Consider the following 25,072-nt stretch of genomic DNA (forward strand, 5'->3'; position numbering starts at 1 on the left):
AGTAGTAGTGTGTAGAGGTTGCACTTAATTCTCCATAATGAGAAAGGGCTATAATAATAGTTCAAGACATATTTATTGAGAATCATCTTATTTACAGGTTTTGTGATAAATGTTCACTTCAAACAGTGAGCAAAACCACACATGAACCTTGCCCGCATGGAGCTGAGTCCTCCAAAGTTACTCTGTTTCTTCCGGCTCATGGACAGCATCCTGAAGGGCAACAGCCTAGACTACTAAGTGTAGTTCATTGTTCCAACCTGAGTATTTTTTGGTGAAATATTCTTCCATAAAGACATAGCCATAAAGAACCTGAAAACCCATCACGATAATGCAAAGGCCTTTGAGTCAAAGGTTAAGAGTTACCGTTTATTGGAAATTGGAGGCGTTGCCATCCGAGTGACCATATTTCTTCTGGGGACTCTCTTCAATGCTAGTTTTACATTGTTGTTCCACAGGCTGTCAATCAATGGATTAAGTACTGGACGTACAAAGGTGTAGAAAAGAGCTATTATCTTGGACCCCTCAGCATTCTTATCTGTTGGTGATCTTAAATATGTGCAGAAGATTGCCCCATAATATAGGGCTACAATCATCACATGGGAACCACAGGTGGAGAATGCCTTGTGCCTTCCTTCTGCTGATTTGATTCTGAGGATGGCAGCAAGAATGAAGGCATAAGACACAGGATGATGATGAGGGAGTTGCAGAGGTTGAAGCCTGCTGATATGAGCAAAGAAAGCTCTTTGACCTGAACTTGACACCAAGCAATGTCGAAAATTAAAAGCTGATCAAGGTGCAATTCCTGAAGACAGATCTTTTGCTGGGAGGAATAAGACTACTCCTAGACCTTGCCGTCAATGCGGGAAGGGGCTTCATTGGACTAATGAGTGCAAATCTAAAACAGACAAAATGGGCAACCCGATACCAAAAAACTATCCTGCGGGCCTAAGTCCTTGGGGCCCAGAAACAATACCGAAGGCTTTTCCTCCCTGTCCTCCTGCCATCCCGCCTACCCCAACCCTATTCCCTCCCAACAACAGTTACCAGTCAATGCCTCATTAAAAAGACCTCAAATGATGATTTCAGACTTAGGTCTGGTACTTCAGGGAGTGCTACTGCTAATTTGTCACTAGCTGAAAATGTTCTTTTGTCACCAGGAGGAGGCATTTGCAAATTAAAAACAAATGTATTCAGACCACTGCCTAAAGGCACCTTTGGCTTAATATTAGGCCATAGTAATGCAGCTTTGAGAGGCCTAACCATAATTCCTGGGGTAATAGACTCCGACTATGTTGGGGAGATTTTGATTATGGTTTCTACTTCTACCACGCTTTCATTGTTAGCTGGGAAACCTATTGCTCAAATACTTCTCCTACCTTATCATCCCTTTTTGGCTCTTCCTAATGAATGAACAAAAAGATTTGAAAGTACTGGGCGACATATATTTTGAAAAATGCTTATCAAAGATTCTCACCCTGTTCTCTCCTTGATTATACAAGGAAAAAACTTTAAGAGACTAGTAGACACCGGGGTGGATGTTTCAGTCATTTCTTCTCAACAATGGCCCCAAAATTAAAAAAAAAAAAAAAGCCCTCTAATGCTGACGAGACTGGGCTCCATTGCAGATGTCTAAAAGAGTACCCATCCCTTGCAGTGCCAATTCCATAATGGAAGATCAGTGTCTGTTACCTTTTATATTGTAAACATACCTATTAATATTTGGGGAAGAGATCTTCTCTCTCCTTTTGGGACTTTTGTAACCATTCCACCAAAAAACTAATAGCCACGGCTCAAATTCCTCGAACACTCCCATTAAAATGATTGACTAATACTCCAAAATGGGTTGAGCAGTGGCCATTATCACAAATAAAGCTCGAGGCATTAAAACAATTAATACAAAAACAACTCCAACTTGGTCATATAGAGCCCTCTACCTCCCCCTAAAATTCTCCTGTTTTTGTTATTTAAAAAAAAAAGTCTAAAAACTAAAAAAATGTTAACCGACTTACGAGAAGTTAATAAATGTATTAAACCTATGGGAACATTACAGTTGGGACTCCCCTCTCCAGCTCTTATTCCTCAAAATTGGTCCTTAATGGTGCTAGATCTTAAAGACTGTTTTTTTGCCATTCCCCTACAATTGCAAGATAGAGAGAAATTTGCTTTTACAGTTCCTGTTCTTAATCATGCTCAGCCTGTTAAGCATTATCAATAGACAGTCTTACCACTAGAAATGACAAATAGTCCTACATTGTGTCAAAAATTCATAGCTCGCTCTTTACAATCCCTCTGCCAAAAATACCCCAACTTTATTCTATATCATTATATGGATGATCTCCTATTAGCAGCTCCTAATATTGCTAAATGTGATAATTCTTTCTAAAAATACAAGAGGCTTTAAGACTATACAATTTGCAAATAGCCCCCCAAAAAATTCAAAAAGACTTTCCTATTTCATATTTAGAGATGGTATTAAAACAACATAAAATAAGGCCCCAAAAGTTGCAAATCAAAAGAGACCATCTCAAAACCTTAAATGATTTTCAAAAGTTATTGGGCGATATCATTTGGCGACGCCCAGTACTTAAAATTCCTACTTATCAATTACTACTTTTTTTTTTCTACTTTAGAGGGAGATACAGCTCTAGATAACCCCTAAACTTTAACCGCATTGTCTTTACAAAAACTTAAATTTGTTGAGCAACGACTAAATGACGGTTTTTTGACTTACTTACATGTGTCTCAACCTATTTCTTTTATAATATTTCATACCCCTTATTCTCCATCTGGTGTAATTGCTCAAGAAAAAGGATTAATAGAATGGGTTTTCTTACCTAACAGTTTTTCCAAAAAATTGACTACATATATAGATAAATTAGCCTTCCTTATACAAAAAGGTCGCCATCGTATTTTACAATTGTCAAGATATAAACCACATCAGATTATTACTCAATTAACAACTGCTCAAATATCTCAATGTTTACAATTTTATAAAACTGGCAGATTTCTCTTGCCTCATTTCCTAGTTCATTTTCTAATCACTATCCATCATCTAAATTGATTGATTTTCTCCAGACTAACTCTATGATATCTCAATCCCCAATTTCAGATGTTCCAGTTAAGGGACCCACTATTTTTACAGATGCAAATAAAAATACTGCTGGATATTGGACCCCGGAAAGTTCTAAGATTCTCCCCCACTCATTTTCTTCTGTACAGCCAGCTAAGTTGTGGGCTATCTATTTAGTTTTGCAATATTTTCCCCAAATTCCTATTAACATTGTTTCAAATTCTCGATATGCTGTTCTCTCTTGCCTACAGCTTCCCCATGTCTCCCTTCCACTGACCCTTAAAACAGCTATGGATAAATTGTTTTACCAAATACAACAATTGCTCTTGCAGCATTCAAAATTAATTTTCTTTACTTACATTCGTACATATTCCGCCCTTCCTGGACCCTTATCATTCAAAAATGCTACAATTGATGCCTTGCTTTATCCTATAAAAGCAGCAAAACAAAAACATCTCTTACAGCATACCAATTCCAAAGGGGTACAAAAATCTCATGCTATTACTCAAAAACAAGCTCAAAATGTTGTTCATTCTTGTTCCATATGTACACCCTTTGCTTTACCGTTTACCTCACCGGGTGTCAACATAAAAAGACAACAAGCAAATCAGATATGGCAAATGTATGTAATTTACATTTCTTCTTTCAGACAACAAAAATATGTGCATCATACTATAGATACATGCACACATTTTCAATGGGCCACTGCATTACATTCTAAAAAGGCTGACACTGTTATTACTCATTTATTATCTTGTTTTGCAGTTATGAGATTACCAATTAAATTAAAACCTGATAATACACCTGCCTACCAATCGGCAAAATTAGCTCACTTTTTATCCCAATATCATATAACTCATACTTTTGGTATTCCTTATAATAGTCAAGGGCAAGCTATCATTAAAAGAGCTAATTGTACCTTGTGTAAATATCTTAAAAAAATAAAAAAGGGGGAGATGAAGGGTTAATGCAGCCACAATAGGGAAAGCGGAGATGTGCCTGCAAACGGGACTCTCTGCCTGGGCTGAACGTGCTTGCAAACAAGATGTTCTGCCAAGGAGACTGGACACAGCCTTGAGTCTAATGGTCCCTTGCAAACAAAAAAAAAAAACATTCCCTTCCTGTGATAAGGAGAAAAAAAGGCCTCTAGACAGACTCTGCAGTAAGCAGAAATTTCACTCCCTTTTGCTATACAATAACATTTATACACATGCGCTGTGCTAAAAAGGCTTAGTCATACAGTGTGAAATTCTGCCCGGGGGGCTGTATAACAGTAAACCGCAAGCTTGCTTGCTTGCGCAGTTCTTTCTCCTCCGGCCGGAGTTGTGTCTGTCTCTTCTGTGTCTTGTCTTTGTGTCATTTCACTCGCAATCTCCAACATCTCTGCTTTTGAATATGCTGTCTAGGTTGGTCATAACTTTCTTCCCAAGGAGTAAGCGTCTTTTAATTTCATGGCAGAAGTCACCATCTGCAGTGATTTTGGACCCTCCCCCCCGCCAAGGTAATCACTGTTTCCACGGTTTCCCCATCGATTTGCCATGAAGAGATGGGATTGGATGCCATAATCTTAGTTTTCTGAATGTTGAGCTTTAAGCCAACTTTTTCAGTCTCCTCTTTCACTTTCACCAAGAAACGCTTTAGTTCTTCTTCACTTTCTGCCACAAGAGTGGTGCCATTGCATTTCTGAGATTATTGATATTTCTCCTAGCAAACCTGGTTCCAGCTTGTGCTTCATCCAGCCCAGGATTTTTAATGATATAGGCTGCACATAAGTTAAATAATCAGGTTGACAATATACAGCCTTGACATACTCCTTTTCCTCTTTGGAACCAGTCTGTTGTTCCATTTCCAGTTCTAACTGTTGCTTCCTGAGCTGCATACAGATTTCCCAAGAGGCAAGACAGGTGGTCTGGTATTCCCATCTCCTTCAGAGTTTTCCACAGTTTATTGTGATCGACCCAGTCAAAGGCTTTGGCATAGTCAATAAAGCAGAAATAGATGTTTTTCTGGAACTCGCTTGCTTTTTCAATGATCTAGCAGAAGTCGGCAATTTGATCTCTGGTTCCTCTGCGTTTTCTAAAACCAGTTTGAAAATCTGAAAGTTCATGGTTCATGATTGCTGAAGCCTGGCTTGGAGAATTTTGAGCATTACTTTGCTAATGTGTGAAATGTGTGCAATTGTGCGACAGTTTGAACACTCTTTGGCATTGCTCTTTGGGACTGGAATGAAAACTGACCTTTTCCAGGCCTATGGCCATTGCTGTGTTTTCCAAATTTGCTGACATATTGAGTGCATCATTTTTGCAGCATCATCTTTTAGGATTTGAAATAGCTCAGCTGGGAATCTATCACCTCCACTAGCTTTGTGCATAGTGATGATAGCGATACCTCCTAAGGCCCACTTGACTTCACATTACAGGTTGTTTGACTCTAGATGATTGATGATACCTTCGTGATTATCTGGAGCATTAAGATCTTTTTTGTATAGTTCTTCTATGTATCCTTACCACCTCTTCTTAATATCGTCTGCTTTGTTAGGTCCATACAATTTTTGTCCTTTATTTAGCCCAACTTTGCAGGAACTGCTCCCTTGGTATCTCCAATTTGCTTGAAGAGTTCTCTAGTCTTTCCTATTCTATTGCTTTCCTCTATTTCTTTGCACTGATCACTTGGGGTTGCTTTCTTATCTTTCCTTGCTGTTCTTCAGAACTCTGTATTCAGATGGATATATCTTTCCTTTTCTCCTTTGCCTTTCACTTCTCTTCTTTTCTCAACTATTTGTAAGGTCTCCTCAGACAACCATTTTGCCTTTTTGTGTTTCTTCTTGGGGATGGTTTTGATCATTGCCTCCAGTACAATGTTATGAATCCTCATCCGTAGTTCTCCAGGCACTCTATCTATCGATCTATTCCCTTGAATCTATTAACCTCCATGCTGCATGCTATATTACCACTCTGCCCTATCCTTGGCTAATGTACTACTTTCATTACCTACTAATTTTCCTGTTGCCACTACTACACTGCAAACATTTTTGAAGGATATGATACCCACAGCTATTAAGGTTCCTGGAGATAATAAATGAAGAACAAATATGTGCTGAATAATTTAAGGAGAGTGCAGTGTGCATTTAATTCAGTGACTGTACAAAAAATCTTGGCATTTCTCTCTCAGGTAATTTTACATTCATTGAAGACATATCTTTATCGCTAGAAACTGAAACTCTGTAGGGAGATGATATGGGATAAGGGACACTCTTGTTTTAAAAATACAGGAAAGAAAACAGAATTGGAGTAGTTTTATATAGATCATAGGCACTGAATACTTAGTATATGCCAGCATTAGGATTATCACTTTACACATATTAGCTTAATTAATCCTCACAAAACCATGGACCGTTAGTACTATTGTCTTCACTTTTTAGATTGGAAACTGAGGTTAGTGAGGTTAATTAATGTCTCAGGGAGAGATAACTAATGAATTGTGAGGTAAGGATTCAAACAGACTAATAGATAGTTGTTGTTTTTTTTAATATCAAACAGTTTAGGAAAGACATGTGACAAGTTTACATAATATTACATAGCCTCTGGAGGATTGTGACATTGTACAGGAAACAGAAATCAAGACCATCCCCAAGAAAAAGAAATGGAAAAAAGCAAAAATGATCGTCTGAGGAGGCCTTACAAATAGCTGTGAAAAGAAGTGAAGTGAAAAGCAAAGGAGAAAAGGAAAGATATAAGCATCTGAATGCAGAGTTCCAAAGAAAAGCAAGGAGAGATAACGAAGCCTTCTTCAGCGATCAATGCAGAGAGGAAAACAAGAGAATGGGAAAGACTAGAGATCTCTTCAAGAAAATTAGAGATATCAAGGGAACATTTCATGCAAAGATGGACTCAATAAAGGACACAAATGGTATGGATCTAACAGAAGCAGGAGATATTAAGAAGAGGTAGCAAGAATACACAGAAGAACTGTACAAAAAAGCTCTTCACGCCCAAGATAATCATGATGGTGTGATCACTCACACTCACCTAGAGCCAGACCTCCTGTAACTTGAAGTCAAGTGGACCTTAGAAGCATAACTACGAACAAAGCTAGTGCAGGTGATGGAATTCCAGTTGAGCTGTTTCAAATCCTAAAAGATGATGCTGTGATAGTTATGAACTCAATATGTCATCAAATTTGGAAAACTCAGCAGTGGCCACAGGACTGGAAAAGGTCAGTTTTCATTCTAAACCCAAAGAAAGGCAATGCCAAAGAATGTTCAAACTACCACACAATTCCACTCATCTCACACATAAAGTAATGCTAAAAATTCTCCAAGACAGGCTTCAGCAATAGGTGAACCATGAACTTCCAGATGTTCAAGTTGGTTTTAGCAAAGGCAGAGGAGCTAGAGATCAAATTGTGAACATCTGCTGGATCATTGAAAAAGCAAGAGAGTTTCAGAAAAACATCGATTTCTGCTTTATTGACTATGACAAAGACTTTGACTATGACAATAAATTGTGGAAAATTCTGAAAGAGATGGGAATACCAGACCACCTGACTTGCCTCTTGAGAAACTTCTTTGAAGATCAGGAAGCAACAGTCAGAACTGGACATGGAACAACAGACTGGTTCCAAATAGGAAAAGGAGTATGTAAAGATTGTGTATTATCACCCTGCTCATTTAACTTACATGTACAGTACATCCTGAGAAACGCTGGGCTGGAGGAAGCATAAGCTGTAATCAAGATTGCTGGGAGAAATATCAATAACCTCAGATATGCAGATGACACCACCCTTATGGCAGAAAGTGAAGAAGAACTAAAGAGACTCATGATGAAAATGAAAGAGGAGAGTGAAAAAGTTGGCTTAAAGCTTAACATTCAGAAAACGATCATGGCATCTGGTCCCATCATTTCATGCCAAATAGATGGGGAAACAGTGGAAACAGTGGCTGAATTTATTTTGGGGGGCTCCAAAATCAATGCAGTATTCTTACCTTGAGAACCCCATGAACAGTATGAAAAGGCAAAATGATAGGATACTGAAAGAGGAACTCCCCAGGTCAGTAGGTGCCCAATCAGTGGAGAAATAACTCCAGAAAGAATGAAGGGATGGAGCCAAAGCAAAAACAATGACCAGTTGTGGATGTGACTGGTGATAGAAGCAAGGTCCGATTCTGTAAAGAGCAATATTGCACAGGAACCTGGAATGTTAGGTCCATGAATCAAGGCAAATTGGAAGTAGTCAAACAGGAGATGGCAAGAGTGAACATCGACATTCTAGGAATCAGTGTTCTAAAATGCAGTGGAATGGGTGAATTTAACTCTGATGACCATTATATCTACTACTGCAGGCAGGAATCCCTCAGAAGAAATGGAGTAGCCATTGTGGTCAACAAAAGAGTCTAAAATGCAGTACTTGGATGCAATCTCAAAAACGACAGAATGATCTCTATTCATTTCCAAGGCAAACCATTCAATATCACAGTAATCCAAGCCTATGCCCCAACCAGTAATGCTAAAGAAGCTGAAGTTGAACAGTTCTGTGAAGACCTCCAAGACCTATTAGAACTAACAGATGTCATTCTCATTATAGGGGACTGGAATGCAAAAGTAGGAAGTCAAGAAACGCCTGGGGTAACAGGCAAATTTGACCTTGGAATACGGAATGAAACATGGCAAAGGTTAATAGAATTTTGCCAAGAGAACACACTGGTCATAGCAAACACTCTCTTCCAACAACACAAGAGAAAACTCTATGCATGAACATCTCCAGATGGTCAACACTGAAGTCAGATTGATTATATTCTTTGTAGGCAAAGATGGAGAAGCTCTATACAGTCAGCAAAAACAAGACTGAGAGCTGACTGTGGCTTGGATCATGAACTCCTTATTACCCAATTCAGACTTAAATTGAAGAAAGTGGAGAAAACCACTAGACCATTCAGTGACCTAAATCAAATTCATTATGATTATATAATGGAAGTGTGAAATAGATTTAAGGGACTAGATCTGAAAGATAGAGAGCCTGATGAACTATAGATGGAAGTTTGTGACACTGTACAGGAGACAGGGATCAAGACCATCTCTATGGAAAAGAAATGCAAAAAAGCAAAATGGGTGTCTGGGGAGGCCTTACAAATAGCTGTGAAAAGAAGTGAAGTGAAAAGCAAATGAGAAAAGGAAAGATATAAGCATCTGAATGCAGAGTTCCAAAGAATAGCAAGGAGAGATGAGAAAGCCTTCCTCAGTGATCAATGCAAAGAAATTGAGGAAAACAATAGAATGGGAATGACTAGAGATCTCTTAAAAAAATTAGAGATACCAAGGGAACATTTCATGCAAAGATGGGCTCGATAAAGGACAGAAACGGTATGGACCTAACAGAAGCAGAAGATATTAACAAGAGGTGGCAAGAATACACAGAAGAACTGTACAAAAAAGATCTTCATGACCAAGATAATCATGATGGTGTGATCACTCACCTAGAGCCAGACATCCTGGAATGTGAAGTCAAGTGGGCCTTAGAAAGCATCACTATGAACAAAGCTAGTGGAGGTGATGGAATTCCAGTTGACCTATTTCAAATCCTAAAAGATGATGCTGTGAAAGTTATGAACGCAATATGTTATCAAATTTGGAAAACTCAGCAGTGGCCACAGGACTGGAAATGGTCAGTTTTCATTCCAATCCCAAAGAAAACAATGCCAAAAAATGCTCTAACTACTGCACAATTGCACTCATCTCACATGCTAGTAAAGTAATGCTAAAAACCCTCCAAGCCAGGCTTCAGCAATAGGTGGACCATGAACTTCCATATGTTCAAGTTGGCTTTAGAAAAGGCAGAGGAGCCAGAGATAAAATTGCCAACATCCACTGGATCATCGAAAAAGCAAGAGAGTTCCAGAAAAAAATACCTATTTCTACTTTATTGACTATGCTAGAGCCTTTGACTGTGTGGATAACAATAAACTGTGAAAATCCGTCAAGAGATGGGAATACCAGACCACCTGACCTGCCTCTTGAGAAACCTATATGCAGGTCAGGAAACAACTGTTTAGAACTGTACATGAAACAACAGACTTGTTCCAAATAGGAAAAGGAGTACGTCAAGGCTGTATATTGTCACCCTGCTTATTTAACTTATATGTACAGTACATCATGAGAAACGCTGGGCTGGAAGAAGCACAAGCTGGAATCAAGATTGCCGGGAGAAATATCAATCACCTCAGATATGCAGATGATACCACCCTTACGGCAGAAAGTGAAGAGGAACTAAAAAGTCTCTTGATGAAAGTGAAAGTGGAGAGTGAAAACGTTGACTTAACATTCAACATTCAGAAAACTAGATCATGGCATCAGGTCCCATCACTTCATGGGAAATAGATGGGGAAACAGTGGAAACAGTTCCAAACTTTTTTTGTGGCCTCCAAAATCACTGCAGATGGTGATTGCAGCCATGAAATTAAAAGATGCTTACTCCTTTGGAAGGAAAGTTATGACCAGCCTAGATAGCATATTGAAAAGCAGAGAAATTACTTTGCCAACAAAGGTCCATCTAGTCGAGGCTATGGTTTTTCCAGTTTGTCATGTATGGATGTGAAAGTTGGACTGTGAAGAAAGCTGAGTGTTGAAGAATTGATGCTTTTGAACTGTGGTGTTGGAGATGACTCTTGAGAGTCCCTTGGACTCTCCATTCTAAAGGAGATCAGTCCTGGGTGTTCTTTGGATGGACTGATGCTGAAGCCGAAACTCCAATACTTTGGCCACCTCATGTGAAGTGTTGACTCATTGGAAAAGACTCTGATGTTGGGATTAGGGGCAAGAGAAGAAGGGGACGACGGAGGATGAGATGGCTGGGTGGCATCACTTACTCGATGGAGATGAGTTTGGGTGAACTCCAGGAGTTGGTGATGGACAGGAAGGTCTGGTGTGCTGCAGTTCATGGGGTCGCAAGGAGTCGGACATGACTGAGCGACTGAACTGAACTGAAAATCACTGCAGATGGTGATTGCAGCCATGCAATTAAAAGACGCTTACTCCTTGGAAGGAAAGTTATGACCAACCTAGACAGCATATTCAAAAGCAGAGACATTGCTTTGTCAACAAAGGTCCATCTAGTCAAGGCTGTGGTTTTTCCAGTAGTCATGTATGGATGTGAGAGTTGGGCTATAAAGAAACCTGAGGCCCGAAGAATTGATGCTTTTGAACTGTGGTGTTGGAGAAGACTCTTTAGAGTCCCGTGGACTGCAAGGAGTTCCAACCAGTCCATTCTAAAGGAGATCAGTCCTGCATGTTCATTGGAAGGACTGATTTTGAAGCTGAAACTTCAATATGTTGGCCACCTGATGTGAAGAGCTGACTCATTTGAAAAGACCCTGATGCTGGTAGGGATTGGGGCAGGAGGAGAAGGGGATGACAGAGGATGAGATGGTTGGATGGCATCACTGACTTGATGGACAGGAGTTTGGTAGACTCTAGCAATTGGTGATCAATAGGGAGGCCTGGGGTGCTGTGGTTCATGGCGTCACAAAGAGTCAGACACAACTGAGTGACTAAACTGAACTTAATTGGATATTTTGGCATTCATTTATCCATCAATTCATTCATCCACATAAATAACCAATATCCAGGCATGGCATTCTGTTTATCACCATATGCTTAATGAATTGTGTCTAAGAGAAAGTCAAAAGATATTTTATGTCCTTAAAGCATGTTTTCATTATGGTGGGAGGGATTAAACTTTACAGTTCTAAGATCTGGTTTTAAATTATTAAGAATTAGAGGGACTTCCTTAGTGGCTCAGTTGCTAAAGAATCTGCCTGCATTGCAGGAGACCTGCATTCAGTCCCTGAGTAGAGAAGATCCCTCGAGAAGGAAATGGCAACCCACTCCAGTATTCTTGCCTGCAGAACTCCATGGAGAGAGAAGTCCAGTAGGATACAATCCATGGGATCACAAAGGGTAGGACATGACTGTGTAACCTTCTTTCACTGAAAGTGAAAATCATGTTCTGTAGTTGAGGAGAGTAGAGTTTGAGTTACTCAATTATGATGCCTTTTGCATCATGATTTGTTATGTACATCACCTTTTTTGTACAGTTCTTCTTAATATCTTCTGATTCTGTTAAGTCCTTACCATTTCTGTCCTTTATTGTGCCCATCTTTGCATAGAGTGTTCCCTTGGTATCTCTAATTTCTTGAAGGTATCTCTGTTGCTGCTGCTGCTAAGTCGCTTCAGTCATGTCCGACTCTGTGTGACCCCATAGGAGGCCCCCTACCAGGCTCCTCTGTCCCTGGGATTCTCTAGGCAAGAACACTGGAGTGGGTTGACATTTCCTTCTCCAATGCATGCAAGTAAAAAGTGAAAGTGAAGCTGCTCAGTCGTGTCTGACTCTTAGTGACCCCATGGTCCAACCAGGCTCTTCCTTTCATGGGATTTTCCAGGGAAGAGTACTGGAGTGGGATGCCATTGCCTTCTCCGTGAAGATATCTCTAGTCTTTCCCAATCTATTGGTTTCCTCTATTCCTTTGCATTGTTCACTTAGAAAAAATTTCTTATCTTTCCTTGTTATTATTTGGAACTCTACATTCACATGGGTAAATCTTTCCTTTTCTCCTTTCTCTTTCATTTCTCTTCTGACCTATTTGTAAAGCCTCCTAAAACTTTTGACTTGTTGCATTTCTTTTTCTTGGGGAAAAAGAAAAAGTAACTGCCTCCTGTACTATGGAACCTCTGTCCATAATTCTTCAAACACTCTGCCTATCAGATCTTGTCCCTTGAATCTATTTGTCACTTTCACTGTATAATTTAAAATCTACAAATTGTTAAACTTAGAACTAGAGTATTGTATACTGTAGACAAGATCTAGTACAAAGGAAAATGTTCTCAATCGCTGTTCAAAAACTATCAAGCATTTTAAGACAATGAGAGTAGAGCATGAAATGTAATTAATGGGCTTCTGAAAACAGAAGCGTGCTAACTGCACAAGTTGGATCTGCATGAAGTTTGCCTTCTCTGGGACACAGTTTGTAAGCAGAGCTGCCAATGGAGTATGGAGGGAAAAAGGAAAGTATCCTAAAACCCACAGAAATATTTTTAAAATGGAGAAAAGAAAGAAAAATTGCACCCCAAATCAAGTGTTAAATGCTTGTGTAGTGTGTGTGCTCAGCAACTAAGCTGATTCTTATTCTTTGCTACCCCATGGATGTAGCCAGCGTGCTTCTCTGTCCATGGGAATTTCACTGGCAAGAATACTGACATGGACAGCCATTTCTTCCTCCAGGTAAATGTTTGTGAGACTGTTAAAAAAGAGAATCCACCTGTCTAGATGAATTTCATAGGACATGCTATTACAAGTGAAAGGGAAACTATTTTTTTCCTGAAAAATTCAGCAAAAATACTCTTTGCAAAAATTCACTGTAAGAATATTTCTCAAGTTTCCCCTGTGCTTTGTTTTGTTTTAAATCTCATGAGAAAATGATGACAGGCTGTTAAAATAATGGATCTTCAATAAAAACAATGCACCCACACAAAATCTTTTCCAATGAGTCAGTTTTTTGCATCAGATGTCCAAAGTATTGGAGCTTCAGCTTCAGCGTCAGTCCTTCCAATGAATATTCAGGACTGATTTCCCTCATGCTCAGAAAGATTGATGACAGGTGGAGAAGAGGATGACAGAGGACAAGAGGATTGGATGGCATCACCGACTTGATGGACATGTGTTTAAGTAAGCTCTGGAAGTTGGTGATGGACAGGGAAGCCTGGTGTGCTGGAGTCCATAGGGTAGCAAAGAGTCGGACATAACTGAGCTGACTAAGTGACTGACACAAAATCTTCCAAAGAAATAAACAAATCCACATTTAAGTGGTTCTTAGATTTCTAATGATAAGATATCTTGTACTAGAATCAGTCCCATTCTACGTCTGAGGACATGTTTGTGGGGAGCGGAAGGCTTGCCTATTTTGATTCTGCAACAGTGACAGCTCTGTAAACTATTGTTCATTAAGATCAACAGATATTTCAATAACTCTGCTGTCCAGGAAATTAGTTGAATTTGAAACTGACACTGAAAACAGAAAGGATTGCATGTACATATCTTGAGAAAATAAAGTGCAAATTGTAGGCATAGGATTAAGATGTTAATAAAATGTACTTTCAACAAAAAATAGAAAGTAGAAACACGGAGGCTTAATATTGGTTTGGGTATGAACCTATTTTCTCTACCTATGATTAAGAAAGCTCTCTGATCTGCTCTAAAGTGAAAAATGCAACCATATTTCTACCAGAATATGAGAGGTAAAGGCCTGCTCTTAGAGCAAATCTCAGAAGGACTTAGGAGCAGTAGACATGAATGTGATATTGGGAATAACCCCACATGAAATTCACTGGAACATCTGGGTTCAGAAAGTCAATCATATGCCTTAGTCTTATTTTAAATAATTTAAAATATCAAATTGCCCTAAGAGCTCTATGCAGGCACACAAAATATTTCAATTTGAAATTTAATGAGCATTCAATTTTATATGTTTTCCTTTTCTTTAATACTGAAACTGCCTCCTCTTCAAAATCCAGAGCTCTAACCAATGTCCTCCTGATGAACATGTATGTCTTGGGCAGATCAGGCATGAACAGGATTCTGAAAGTTACAACGTGATTGGCAAACACCATTTATGTAGGTAGTTTAATTGATTCCTCTAAACAAAGAGGCAGTGATTTACTCTTGAAGTTTCAGCTAAAGAGACAGAGTTTCGTCTAAAGGAACAGTGAATCACTAACTCACCTGTGCCACATGGCTAGTATGTCTCGGGATAGGATTTGAATTCCTGCCTTCACAAACACTGTTGACTATTTTTTCAATCATAGAGAGTTTCCATTCCTCAACCTAAAGACACAGTTTGTCCTTTCTCCCCTCACTATTTTTTTAAACATTCCTTTAGCTTTTCCTGAGTCACTGCACTCCTCATTTTCATCAGATTTAGGTCAGTCATGGAACTAATTGAAAGGGGAAAACTGAAATCTAGTGGTGCAATAGAAATTTAGCAAGTAACAAAAACCATGTGTCAGCCATGAATAGGCAGAGGTAGACAGCATGGTGAATGGAGGTCAAACTTGGAGGAAGAGGAGAATGAATCTTTTGAAAATTTTCAATTTTCCCCTTTCAATTAGTTCCAGCCATCTCATCCTCTGTCGTCCCCTTCTCGTCCTGCCCCAATCCCTACCAGCATCAGGGTCTTTTCCAATGAGTCAACTTTTTGCATGAGGTGGCCAAAGTATTAGAGTTTCAGCGTCAGCATCAGTCTTTCCAATGAACAACCAGAACTGATCTCCTTTAGAATGGACTGGTTGGATCTCTTTGCACTCCAAGGGACTCTCAAGAGTCTTCTCCAACATCACAGTTCAAAAGCATCAATTCTACAGCACTCAGCTTTCTTCACAGTTCAACTCTCACATTCATACATGACCATTGGAAAAACCATAGCCTTGACTAGACAAAACTTTGTTGGCAAAGTAATGTCTCTGCTTTTCAATATGCTATCTAGGTTGGTCATAACGTTTCCTCCAAGGAGTGTCTTTTAATTTCATGGCTGCAATCTCCATCTGCAGTGATTTTGGAGCCTCCAAAAATAAAGTCTGACACTGTTTCCACTGTTTCCCCATCCATTTCCCATGAAGTGATGGGATCAGATGTCATGACCTTAGTTTTCTGAATGTTGAGCTGTAAGCCAACTTTTTCGCTCTCCTCTTTCACTTTCATCAAGAGGCTTTTTGGTTCCTCTTCACTTTCTGTCATAAGCATGATGTCATCTGCATATCTGAGGTTATTGATATTTCTCCCAGCAAGTTTGATTACAGCTTGTGCTTCTTCCAGCCCAACGTTTCTCGTGATGCACTCTGCATAGAAGTTAAATAAGCAGGGTGACAATATACAGCCTTGACGTACTCCTTTTCCTATTTGGAACCAGTCTGTTGTTCCATGTCCAGTTCTAACTGTTGCTTCCTGACCTGCATATAGGTTTCTCAACAGGCAGGTCAGGTGGTCTGGTATTCCCATCTCTTAAACAATTTCCCTCAGTTTGTTGTGATCCACACAGTGAAAGGCTTTGGCATAGTCAATAAAGCAGGAGTAGATGTTTTTCTGGAACTCTCTTGCTTTTTTGATGATCCAGCAGATGTTGGCAATTTGATCTCTGGTTCCTCTGGCTTTTCTAAAACCAGCTTGAACATCTGGAAGTTCACAGTTCATGTACTGCTGAAGCCTGGCTTGGAGAATTCTGAGCATTACTTTACTAGCATGTGAGATGAGTGCAATTGTGGGGTAATTTGAGCATTCTTTGGCATTGCCTTTCTTTGGGATTGGAATGAAAACGGACCTTTTCCAGTCCTGTGGCCACTACTGAGTTTTCCAGCTTTGCTGGCATATTGAGTGCAGCACTTTCACAGCATCATCTTTCAGGATTTGAAATAGCTCCACTGGAATTCCATCACCTCTACTAGCTTTGTTCATAGTGATGCTTTCTAAGGCCCACTTGACTTCACATTCCAGGATGTCTGGCTCCAGGTGAGTGATCACACCATCATGATTATCTTGGTTGTGAAGCTCTATTTTGTACAGTTCTGTGTATTCTTGCCACCTCTTCTTAATATCTTCTGTTTCTGTTAGTTATACTAAATGAGATATGCATATACTTTTGGTTTTGTTACCAATATGCATCCCACTTTAAAACTGATATTTTGCTTTCACTTATTACTTTTTATCATGAACTGTTAACATCTCACAGCCAGAAATAGAAAATAATTTTAAAAGCTCTTGTCTAAACATAACAAGTCATCTTTACGTTTTCTCATAATGACACTTTTGTCTCAGATTTGCACATATCTCCTTGTCATGGCCCCCATTGCTCACCTCTGGCACCTCCTCCTGAGGCTGGGAAGATTACAGTGTTGGAAAGCTCTCAGAAGATATGGGAGTTGAGTAGAATATGGTTCTGTTACATCAATCTAGTTGATTGCTCTGTTTTACTCAGATCGTCAGTATCCCCCCATATGTTTTATTATTTCAGATGCAGAACATGAGAGAGATGAGAGAGATGTTTGTGGATTTTTCTGTTTCTTTTTGTAGTTATCTAAACATTGACTTTATATTATTAGATTATGTCAAGCAATAAACTAGTTTTATTCCTAACCTTATTTATAGTTTCTATCCCATCTCTAATACTTAAGATCTAAAAGTTGTTTCTGATATTCACAGATCTTCATCAGTTCATTTTATTGTGTTTAAAATTTCAGCATACGAGATAGAGGAGTGCATGATATAGGAAAATCGCTGGACAATAGGCAAATTTAGTTAGCTGGACTACTCGTATCCAGATTCTAAACCTTGTTCTTTATATTTTAAACAGTTATAATAATACATATTTAGCAAAGAGAATACGGTGGATATACAGATAACGTAAATGTGCTGGTGATTCTTCCTTTGTCAGCCTAGCACATCTAGACCTAGGGTCTTTTTTTTCTACTTTTTTTTTTTTTTTTTTGCCTACCTGAAATTTAATCCTTAGATTCCATCACTAGAGTTCCTGTGGTTTTGGATTTCTGAGTTTGGCCAGTGGGAGAAACCAGGAGCCTAACAGAGGTGAGAGCATAGAAGAAAAGTATCCAAATTTTTTTCTCATTTCCCCCCAGTTTCACAATGAAGTGCTAAGGTGGCTGCATTCTTCCAAGGAAAATTCCTGCTGGGGTGTGTGTTGAGATTAGGCCTGGGATGTTCTGCCTGACTAGTTTCACTGGACTCCTGACAGTGGCCTTTGTGTTGGGTGATTCAGGACTGGGATTTATTTACCTTCTGAACTTAGCCTCGAGGTCCTTCAACTACTTGGACTGATTTCTTTAACATTGCCTGTGTTCTCGTTATTAAAATAAATTATTTCCATTAAATTCTCTTCTGTTAATGAGTATAATTTCGTTTTGCCTCCAGAGTTTGACCTCCATTCACCGTGCTGTCTACCTCGCTGCCCTCCCCTTGACTAACACACTCCGCTTTCATGACTTACTTACATTTCTAGTGTCACTGCTAGAATCCGACTCTCTGTGAGCAGAAGTGTCGTTTCCATAGCTAGCACAGTCCCTGGAGATAACAGCTATGAGCCAATATGTCCCAAGTTCTTCAGGCAGTGCGCAATGTGTATTTATTGAGGACTGTAAAACAGCTCTTAGTTTCCCTGCTCTCAGGTTAATCTGCATTTCACTGAATGCATCATCTCAGCCCTCAAACTGAAAGTCTACAGAGAGAGGATTTGGGATCATGACAAACTTGTTTCAAAGTCACAGGAAGAAAACACAATGGGAGTAATTAGTTACAGGCTACAGGCATTGAGTAATTAATATGTGCCAGTCTTAGGCTTAACAGCTACACACGTATTAGCTCAGTTAAACTTACAAATGGTGTAGGTTCTTCGTATTAGTACCTTCATTTTACAGATAGGAGACTGAAACAAGCAGAGGTTAATTACCTTTCCCTGGAACCTACAGTTAATACATTGTGAGGCTGGGATCAAACAGATTATTAGTCAATGATAAGGAATCGCTTAGAGTAGAAATGTGGCAAGTTCACACAGTGCTGCACATTCTCTGAGTATAAAGGCTTTCACTTACCCATTAATCCGTTCATTCATCCATCCACACAGTTGTCAAATATTCAGAGAAAATCTTCTGTTTGCCACTGTGCGGTCAATGGAGAAAGTGTAAGAAAAAGACAAAGATGGCTTTTGTCCTTCAAATGTTTCTGTTTCATGGTAGGAGGCATGAGGCATAGAAACTGTGGTTCGATGCAGGATACAGGATGCTTGGGGCTGGTGCACTGGGATGACCCAGAGAGATGATATGGGGAGGGAGGTGGGAGAGGGGTTCAGGATTGGGAACACATGTACACCTGTGGCAGATTCATGTTGATGTATGGCAAAACCAATACAGTATTGTAAAGTAAAATAAAAAAAAAATTTTTTTAATAAAAATTATGTTGAAAAGTGGAAGGGAGTAGATCTTTCACTACTCAAAGAACTGTAATGCAAAGATCATAGTAACAGTTTATTAACTCAAGTGATATTTATTCAGAATATTTCTATTCTAGGTTTTGTGATAAATTCTGATTTTAAATTAGTGAGCGCTAAACAAGGACCTTAGACCTGGCCCTCATGACACTGAGAAAACTGGGGATAATATAATCATGAGTCAATCACAATGATAATATTAAACATGCAGTTTAAAAATTTCTGTGAATTAAAGTTATATGATATTGTGAGAATGTATCCTAAGAGGATACGACTTTAAGAGATCAGCCAAGAGGCACTGAAAATACAAAAGCATAAATATAACTAAATCCCAACAAACACTGAAACTGAATATTAGAAAATGAAAAAGATAGTGTCTTACCCACAGAGAAATAACAAATAATCTGGTAATACACCCATCTGCATAGGCAAACAAAAATAAGCCAGAATATAAGATATTTTGAATACTGAAAGTGACTATCTGTCTTTCTACATTCATACCCAAATAAATTCTCCTTTGAGAATGGACAAGTTATATTCTCAGATAAGTGAACAGAGAGGGATTCTCACTGAAAGAACTGATTAAGGATGTATATCACGCAGAAGAAAACTAAACCATAAATGAAGAGTGGGCGCCAAATAATAGTGAGAGAAGAATTGATGTCATGAAAGTTAAAGGAACACGAACATTGAACCACCATTTAATATAATTATAACTGTAATCATATACAATAAAGATCATTTTAAAGTTCATTAATAAATAATTTACTACTGATGATTTATTCTATACCTGCAAATGACAGTTTATAAGTTAGAAGCAGGATGAATTCATAATTAAAATATTGTATGTTCCTTTTATTATTTAATAGCAAAGTAGATATACTGATTAATGAAGACTAAGTTAAGATAAGTATGCGTACACAATTTAAGGGAACTTACTAATAATAGAAAATAGAATGTGTCATAGTCAAACAAGGATTGAAAAGGAAAGAAAGTTGCAAAATATGATTTAATTCACAGTAGGTAAAGAGGAGAAAAAGCATAAAGTAGTTTGTGAAAAGCACAAACTATGTTGTCAGAAATATTCAAAAGTGTCAATATCTACAATAAGATAAGAAATAGTAATCAAAAGGACTCTGGGCCTGAAAACAAAAAAGTCAAAGTAAACATACTGGACATAACCAACTAGAAACAAACAAAAAATAAACAGCCAAATATATGTGAATATCAGACAAATCAGACTTTTAGACTTTATACATCGTAGAAGGGAAAGTATAAATGATAAAAGGAATAATACCAGTTCAGTACTTGATAAGACCTAATAATATAGTCTCAATAGTTTTAAAAACTATAAAAGAAAATAGGCAAACCCACGTCATCTTTCTCCATTTTCATGTCTGAAATTCAAACGTCTGTAAGGACACTGAAGATCTGATAAAAGAAAATTCACTGGATAGACTTTATAGGACCCTGCTCTACTCACTTCCCATGCCTTCTAAGCATGTCGCAGGTCCTGGTCTTCCCCCAGATATGCTTCAGGAGGAGATGCCAAAGATGAGCACTAGTGTCCATGACATGGAGAGGCCATGGGTCTGAGTTTCTAAAACAATCCAATAAAAGGACCTGCTGTTAGAGCACTGGGAGGACTGTTCAATATCCTACAATAATCTAAATGGGTAAACAATTTGAAAAATATAGATACATGTAGAGGTATAACTGAGTCACTTTGCTGTATATCTGAAACTAACACAACATTGTCAATCAGCTATGCTCCAAGATAAAATAAAAATTTTAAAAATGAAAAATTTGGCATTGTGTGATATATTAATTGCTAGTTATCCTGACATTGGTAGTCTATGTTGCTTTATATTTTGGATGTATGCTGGAAATTGTTCATAACAAAACAAAACAAAATGAAACCTCAAAACTAGTTTTGTGATAGGGATATAGATAGATTAAAACACTTAAAATATATAATGAAGATAATCTGTAGGATATTTAGGATTTACATCAACAGTCTTATGAATGAGGATTCTATTGGACCAGTACTATTAGCTAAAGATATATCTTGGAGTAATAATCTGAGATTCCTAAAGATCTTCATTTCAATATAATTTTAATAAAAAATACAAAAGAAACAATCCAACAAGCAAGTTCACATATTTGGTGGTTATGGGTAATGTAGTCACTACATTTGCTAATTTTATAAAGCAATGACAATGCTGTTTTGTCTTGCGTCTTAATATATGTGTGGTATTATTTTAATATACTGAGTCAGAACTAACAATTTGATAACATTCTTCCAAGTCTCATAGGTGAATTATAAAAGGAAAAGAATAGTCAGTAGGCAAAATGATTTGTCAATTTAAAGTGCTCACTGATTGATCAGAGATATGTTACATACCCGTGACCAAAATGTCTACGCGATTTGGCAAATAACTTCTCTTGAATCGCTCTTCTTACTGCTTTTTAAACATTTCCTCCACCAGTGGGTCTTCCCAACCCAGTTCTGAAACCTGCTTTTTCTGAGTCGCCTGCGCTACAAGCAGATTCTTTACCACTGAGCCACTGGAAAAGCCTCTTTACCAGTTCTAAAAATTGAAAGTCACTATGCTGAACACCAGGCTTCCCTGGTGGTTCAGACGGTAAAGAATCTGCCCGCAATGTGGGAGACCTGGGTGCGATCCCTGAGTTGGGAAGATACCCTAAAGAGGGGCATGTCAACCCACTTGAGTATTCTTGTCCGGAGAATCCCCATGGACAGAGGAGACTCGCAGGCTACAGTTCATGGGATCACAAAGAGTTGGACACGACTGAGTGACTTTCAAATGTTGTATACCTGAAACCTAAAATTACAAATCAGTTATAAATCAGTTTTTTAAAAAATCAACTCGATTGACCTAACAGAACCAAGTTCTTCTCAACTCACCTCTTCTGAGTTTTTCAGCGTCGTAAACTTCCCCAGCTTGTATGTCCCAGGGGGAGACGCCAAAGGTGAGCAGTCAGGTCCATGAAATGGAGATTTGTGCAAATTTGAAACAAGTGTCATTGTGTGAAAACTTAATGATGATTAGTTATGCTTTGAAAAGTGCTCTTTATATCATTCACTATTTTTGTTTGTGAGATGTTAACAGTGCATAAAAAAAAAAAGTGAAAACCCAATATAAGTTAATGCTGGAGGCATATTGGTAAAAAAAAAAAAAAAATTAAAAGAATTAATAAAAAAAAATCTAAAGAAAATTTGGCATTTCGGTTAAACATTTAATCAATGAGGATTCTGTTAGACCAATACTAATATCTAAATATAGTTCTTAAGTAATAATTTAAGATACACAAAGATCTTGGATATGTAACGTGAACAAAGGAAAAAAACAACCAAACAAACAAAAAACTTTCCTCCTTATATGTTAACAAGTTTTGGAAAATAATTTGGAAATTATTAAACCCCTCAAATCAAACAAATTGGCATGGTCTTAGCATCACTGGTAATTCTGTATTTTATAACTTTCTACCTTTATGAATACTGTACACAGAATTATCTGTCCTTTACTAATACAAAAATAGCAATGCTATCTGGTCTTGTCATTGAATTTCCATGTGATATTCATTTTAAATATACTGAAATGACACAAGCTAATGATCTGACAGATTCTTCCACATTTCATAGGTGAATTGCAAAAGAAAAAAATAAGTCAATGACAAAAAGTGACTTATTAATTTAAAATTCTCTTTAATCAGTCAGAAAATACAAATATATTACATACCTCTGGCCAAATGTGTACCTAATTTGACAAAAAAAATCTCTTGAATTACTCTCCTTATTGCTCTTTTAACATCTTTGTTCCGAAGGCTGTAGATCAAAGGGTTAAACATAGGACTCAGAAAGACATAAAAAACAGCTGCAATTTTGGTCCGTTCTACGGATGCCTCAGAAGGTGGCCTCAGATACATCCAGAACAGTGTCCCATAAAACATAGTGACAACTGTCAGATGAGACCCACAGGTGGAGAATGCCTTGCGCCTCCCTTCTGGAGAATGCATTTGCAGAATGGCTGTAAAGATGGCAATGTAAGAGATGAGGATGATGGTGAGAGAGCACATGAGGTTGGAACCAGCCACCACGAACATGGCAGTCTCATTGACATAAGTATCTGAGCAGGCCAGGACTAGGAGAGGTGGGTCCGCACAGTAAAAGTGATTGATTTCATTGGGTCCACAGAAGGAGAGGCAGAGCATCAGGATGGTCTGTGCAAGACCGTTTGCAAAGCCATAAATATAAGACATAGCAACGAGAGAGAGGCAGACACCTCGGGACATCTTGCTGCCATATAACAAGGGTTTGCAGATGGCCATGTAGCGGTCATAAGCCATTGCTGTGAGCATATAGCTATCTGTGAGCCCCAAGGAAATGAATAAATCAAACTGTATAAAGCAACCAAGGAAAGAAATAGTTTTTCTCTCAGATGAGAGATTGACCAGCATCTGAGGTGTGACATTGGTGGCATAACAGAGATCTACAAAGGAGAGGTGGCTGAGGAAGAAGTACATTGGAGTCTGAAGCTTTGAGTCAGTTCTGATTAACAAAATCATGCTCACATTGCCGAAGACTGTGATCAGGTAGATGACTAGGAAGACCACAAAAAGGACAGGCTGCAACTCAACTCGATCTGTCAGTCCCAGGAGGATAAACTCAGTCACTTCTGTGTAGTTTTCCTTTAACATTGTGTTTGCTCAGCTTCCAATGATGTCTAAAGTAAATGAAATAAAAATGCATTTTTTAATCATTTTCCATTATTAACATCATTTTATCAATGCCTATTTCTTTCAAACTTCTAAACACATGTGGCATAAAGAAGTTACATAGGGTACTTTCCAGGTGATCCAGTGGTTAAAACTTCATTTTGCAATGCAGGGAACAAAGATTTGATCCCCTTTTAGGGAGCTATGATCCCACATGCCTCATGGCCAAAAACACAAAACATAAAACAGAAGCAATGTTATAAGAAATTCAGTAGTCTTTAAAAAGTTTCCTCATCAAATTTTTCTTTAAATATCTAGATGTAACCTAGTAATTATGCATTAGATGCCTCAATATCTGACTTAATATAGAACACATTTACATAGTTTCAAAAGCTTTTCTGCAAGTCTTTTCATAGTTGAAAGGCTTAGATCTTTTCTACAAATCATTATCATGAATTGGTCACTTACAATCCCTTAAAATATTGCTTTTCTTTAAAACTATGATTTGTTTCCAGAATAATTTTGATGTAGTGTCTAAAGTGTCAGTAATTCAAATTCATTGTTTTTCCCCCACAGGTGAATGATTTAGGGAAATGGAATAAATACATCTTTATAGAACCAGTGTCTATCTACCTGCCACTCTAACCTCAAGGTTATTTTCTAGGTAGTCCCTCACCCTGCGATGCATGTTCATTTTATCCACCCTTGCCTAACTCAGATTGCCCTCACATGGCCAAATCTTACTGCTCCCAGGCTATCCTTACCTCTGTATATTTCAGCCAATTATTTAGGACAATAATTGACTTGGCAGCAGTAGCAATTGGCTCATGGGACACAAAATTAAATTGGTATTTTTGTATAAATACAGGTTAAAATAAAGTACATAAACAATATGTGATTATTTTTATATACCATATTTTTCAGTGGTATTAAATATTAAAGGAAGGAATAATTGGGGTAAAATTATGTATTAAAAATGTTACCTTGAGGAGGAGACAATTTTTTAAAAAGTGATTGACACACCCATCCCCAAATTGTAATATTTTTGTTGTAACTTTATCTTATTTAACTCTTCCAGAATGTAAGAATAAACTGTATGATAGGGATGCAATTTGAGTTTTGTAAAGGTCACACTGATAATAATAATCATATTATCCATGAAGCTGAGACAGTATGTAAGAAATCATAAAGTGCATTTCCCAACTTTTGTACATGATAAAGGAGAC

General features: G+C 38.1%; 1 protein-coding gene across 1 annotated transcript; it reads right to left on the reverse strand.

The window, feature by feature from the left end:
• Window positions 1–352: 352 nt before the first annotated feature.
• On the reverse strand, window positions 353–23,828 carry LOC128060654 (olfactory receptor 1030-like). The gene is given in 3 exon segments (XM_052653034.1): window positions 353–376; window positions 378–422; window positions 22,920–23,828. Coding segments are annotated over 3 exon segments (978 nt in total).
• Window positions 23,829–25,072: the final 1,244 nt, after the last annotated feature.

The sequence above is a fragment of the Budorcas taxicolor genome, chromosome 15, assembly GCF_023091745.1.
Source record: "Budorcas taxicolor isolate Tak-1 chromosome 15, Takin1.1, whole genome shotgun sequence".
Classification (NCBI taxonomy): domain Eukaryota; kingdom Metazoa; phylum Chordata; class Mammalia; order Artiodactyla; family Bovidae; genus Budorcas; species Budorcas taxicolor.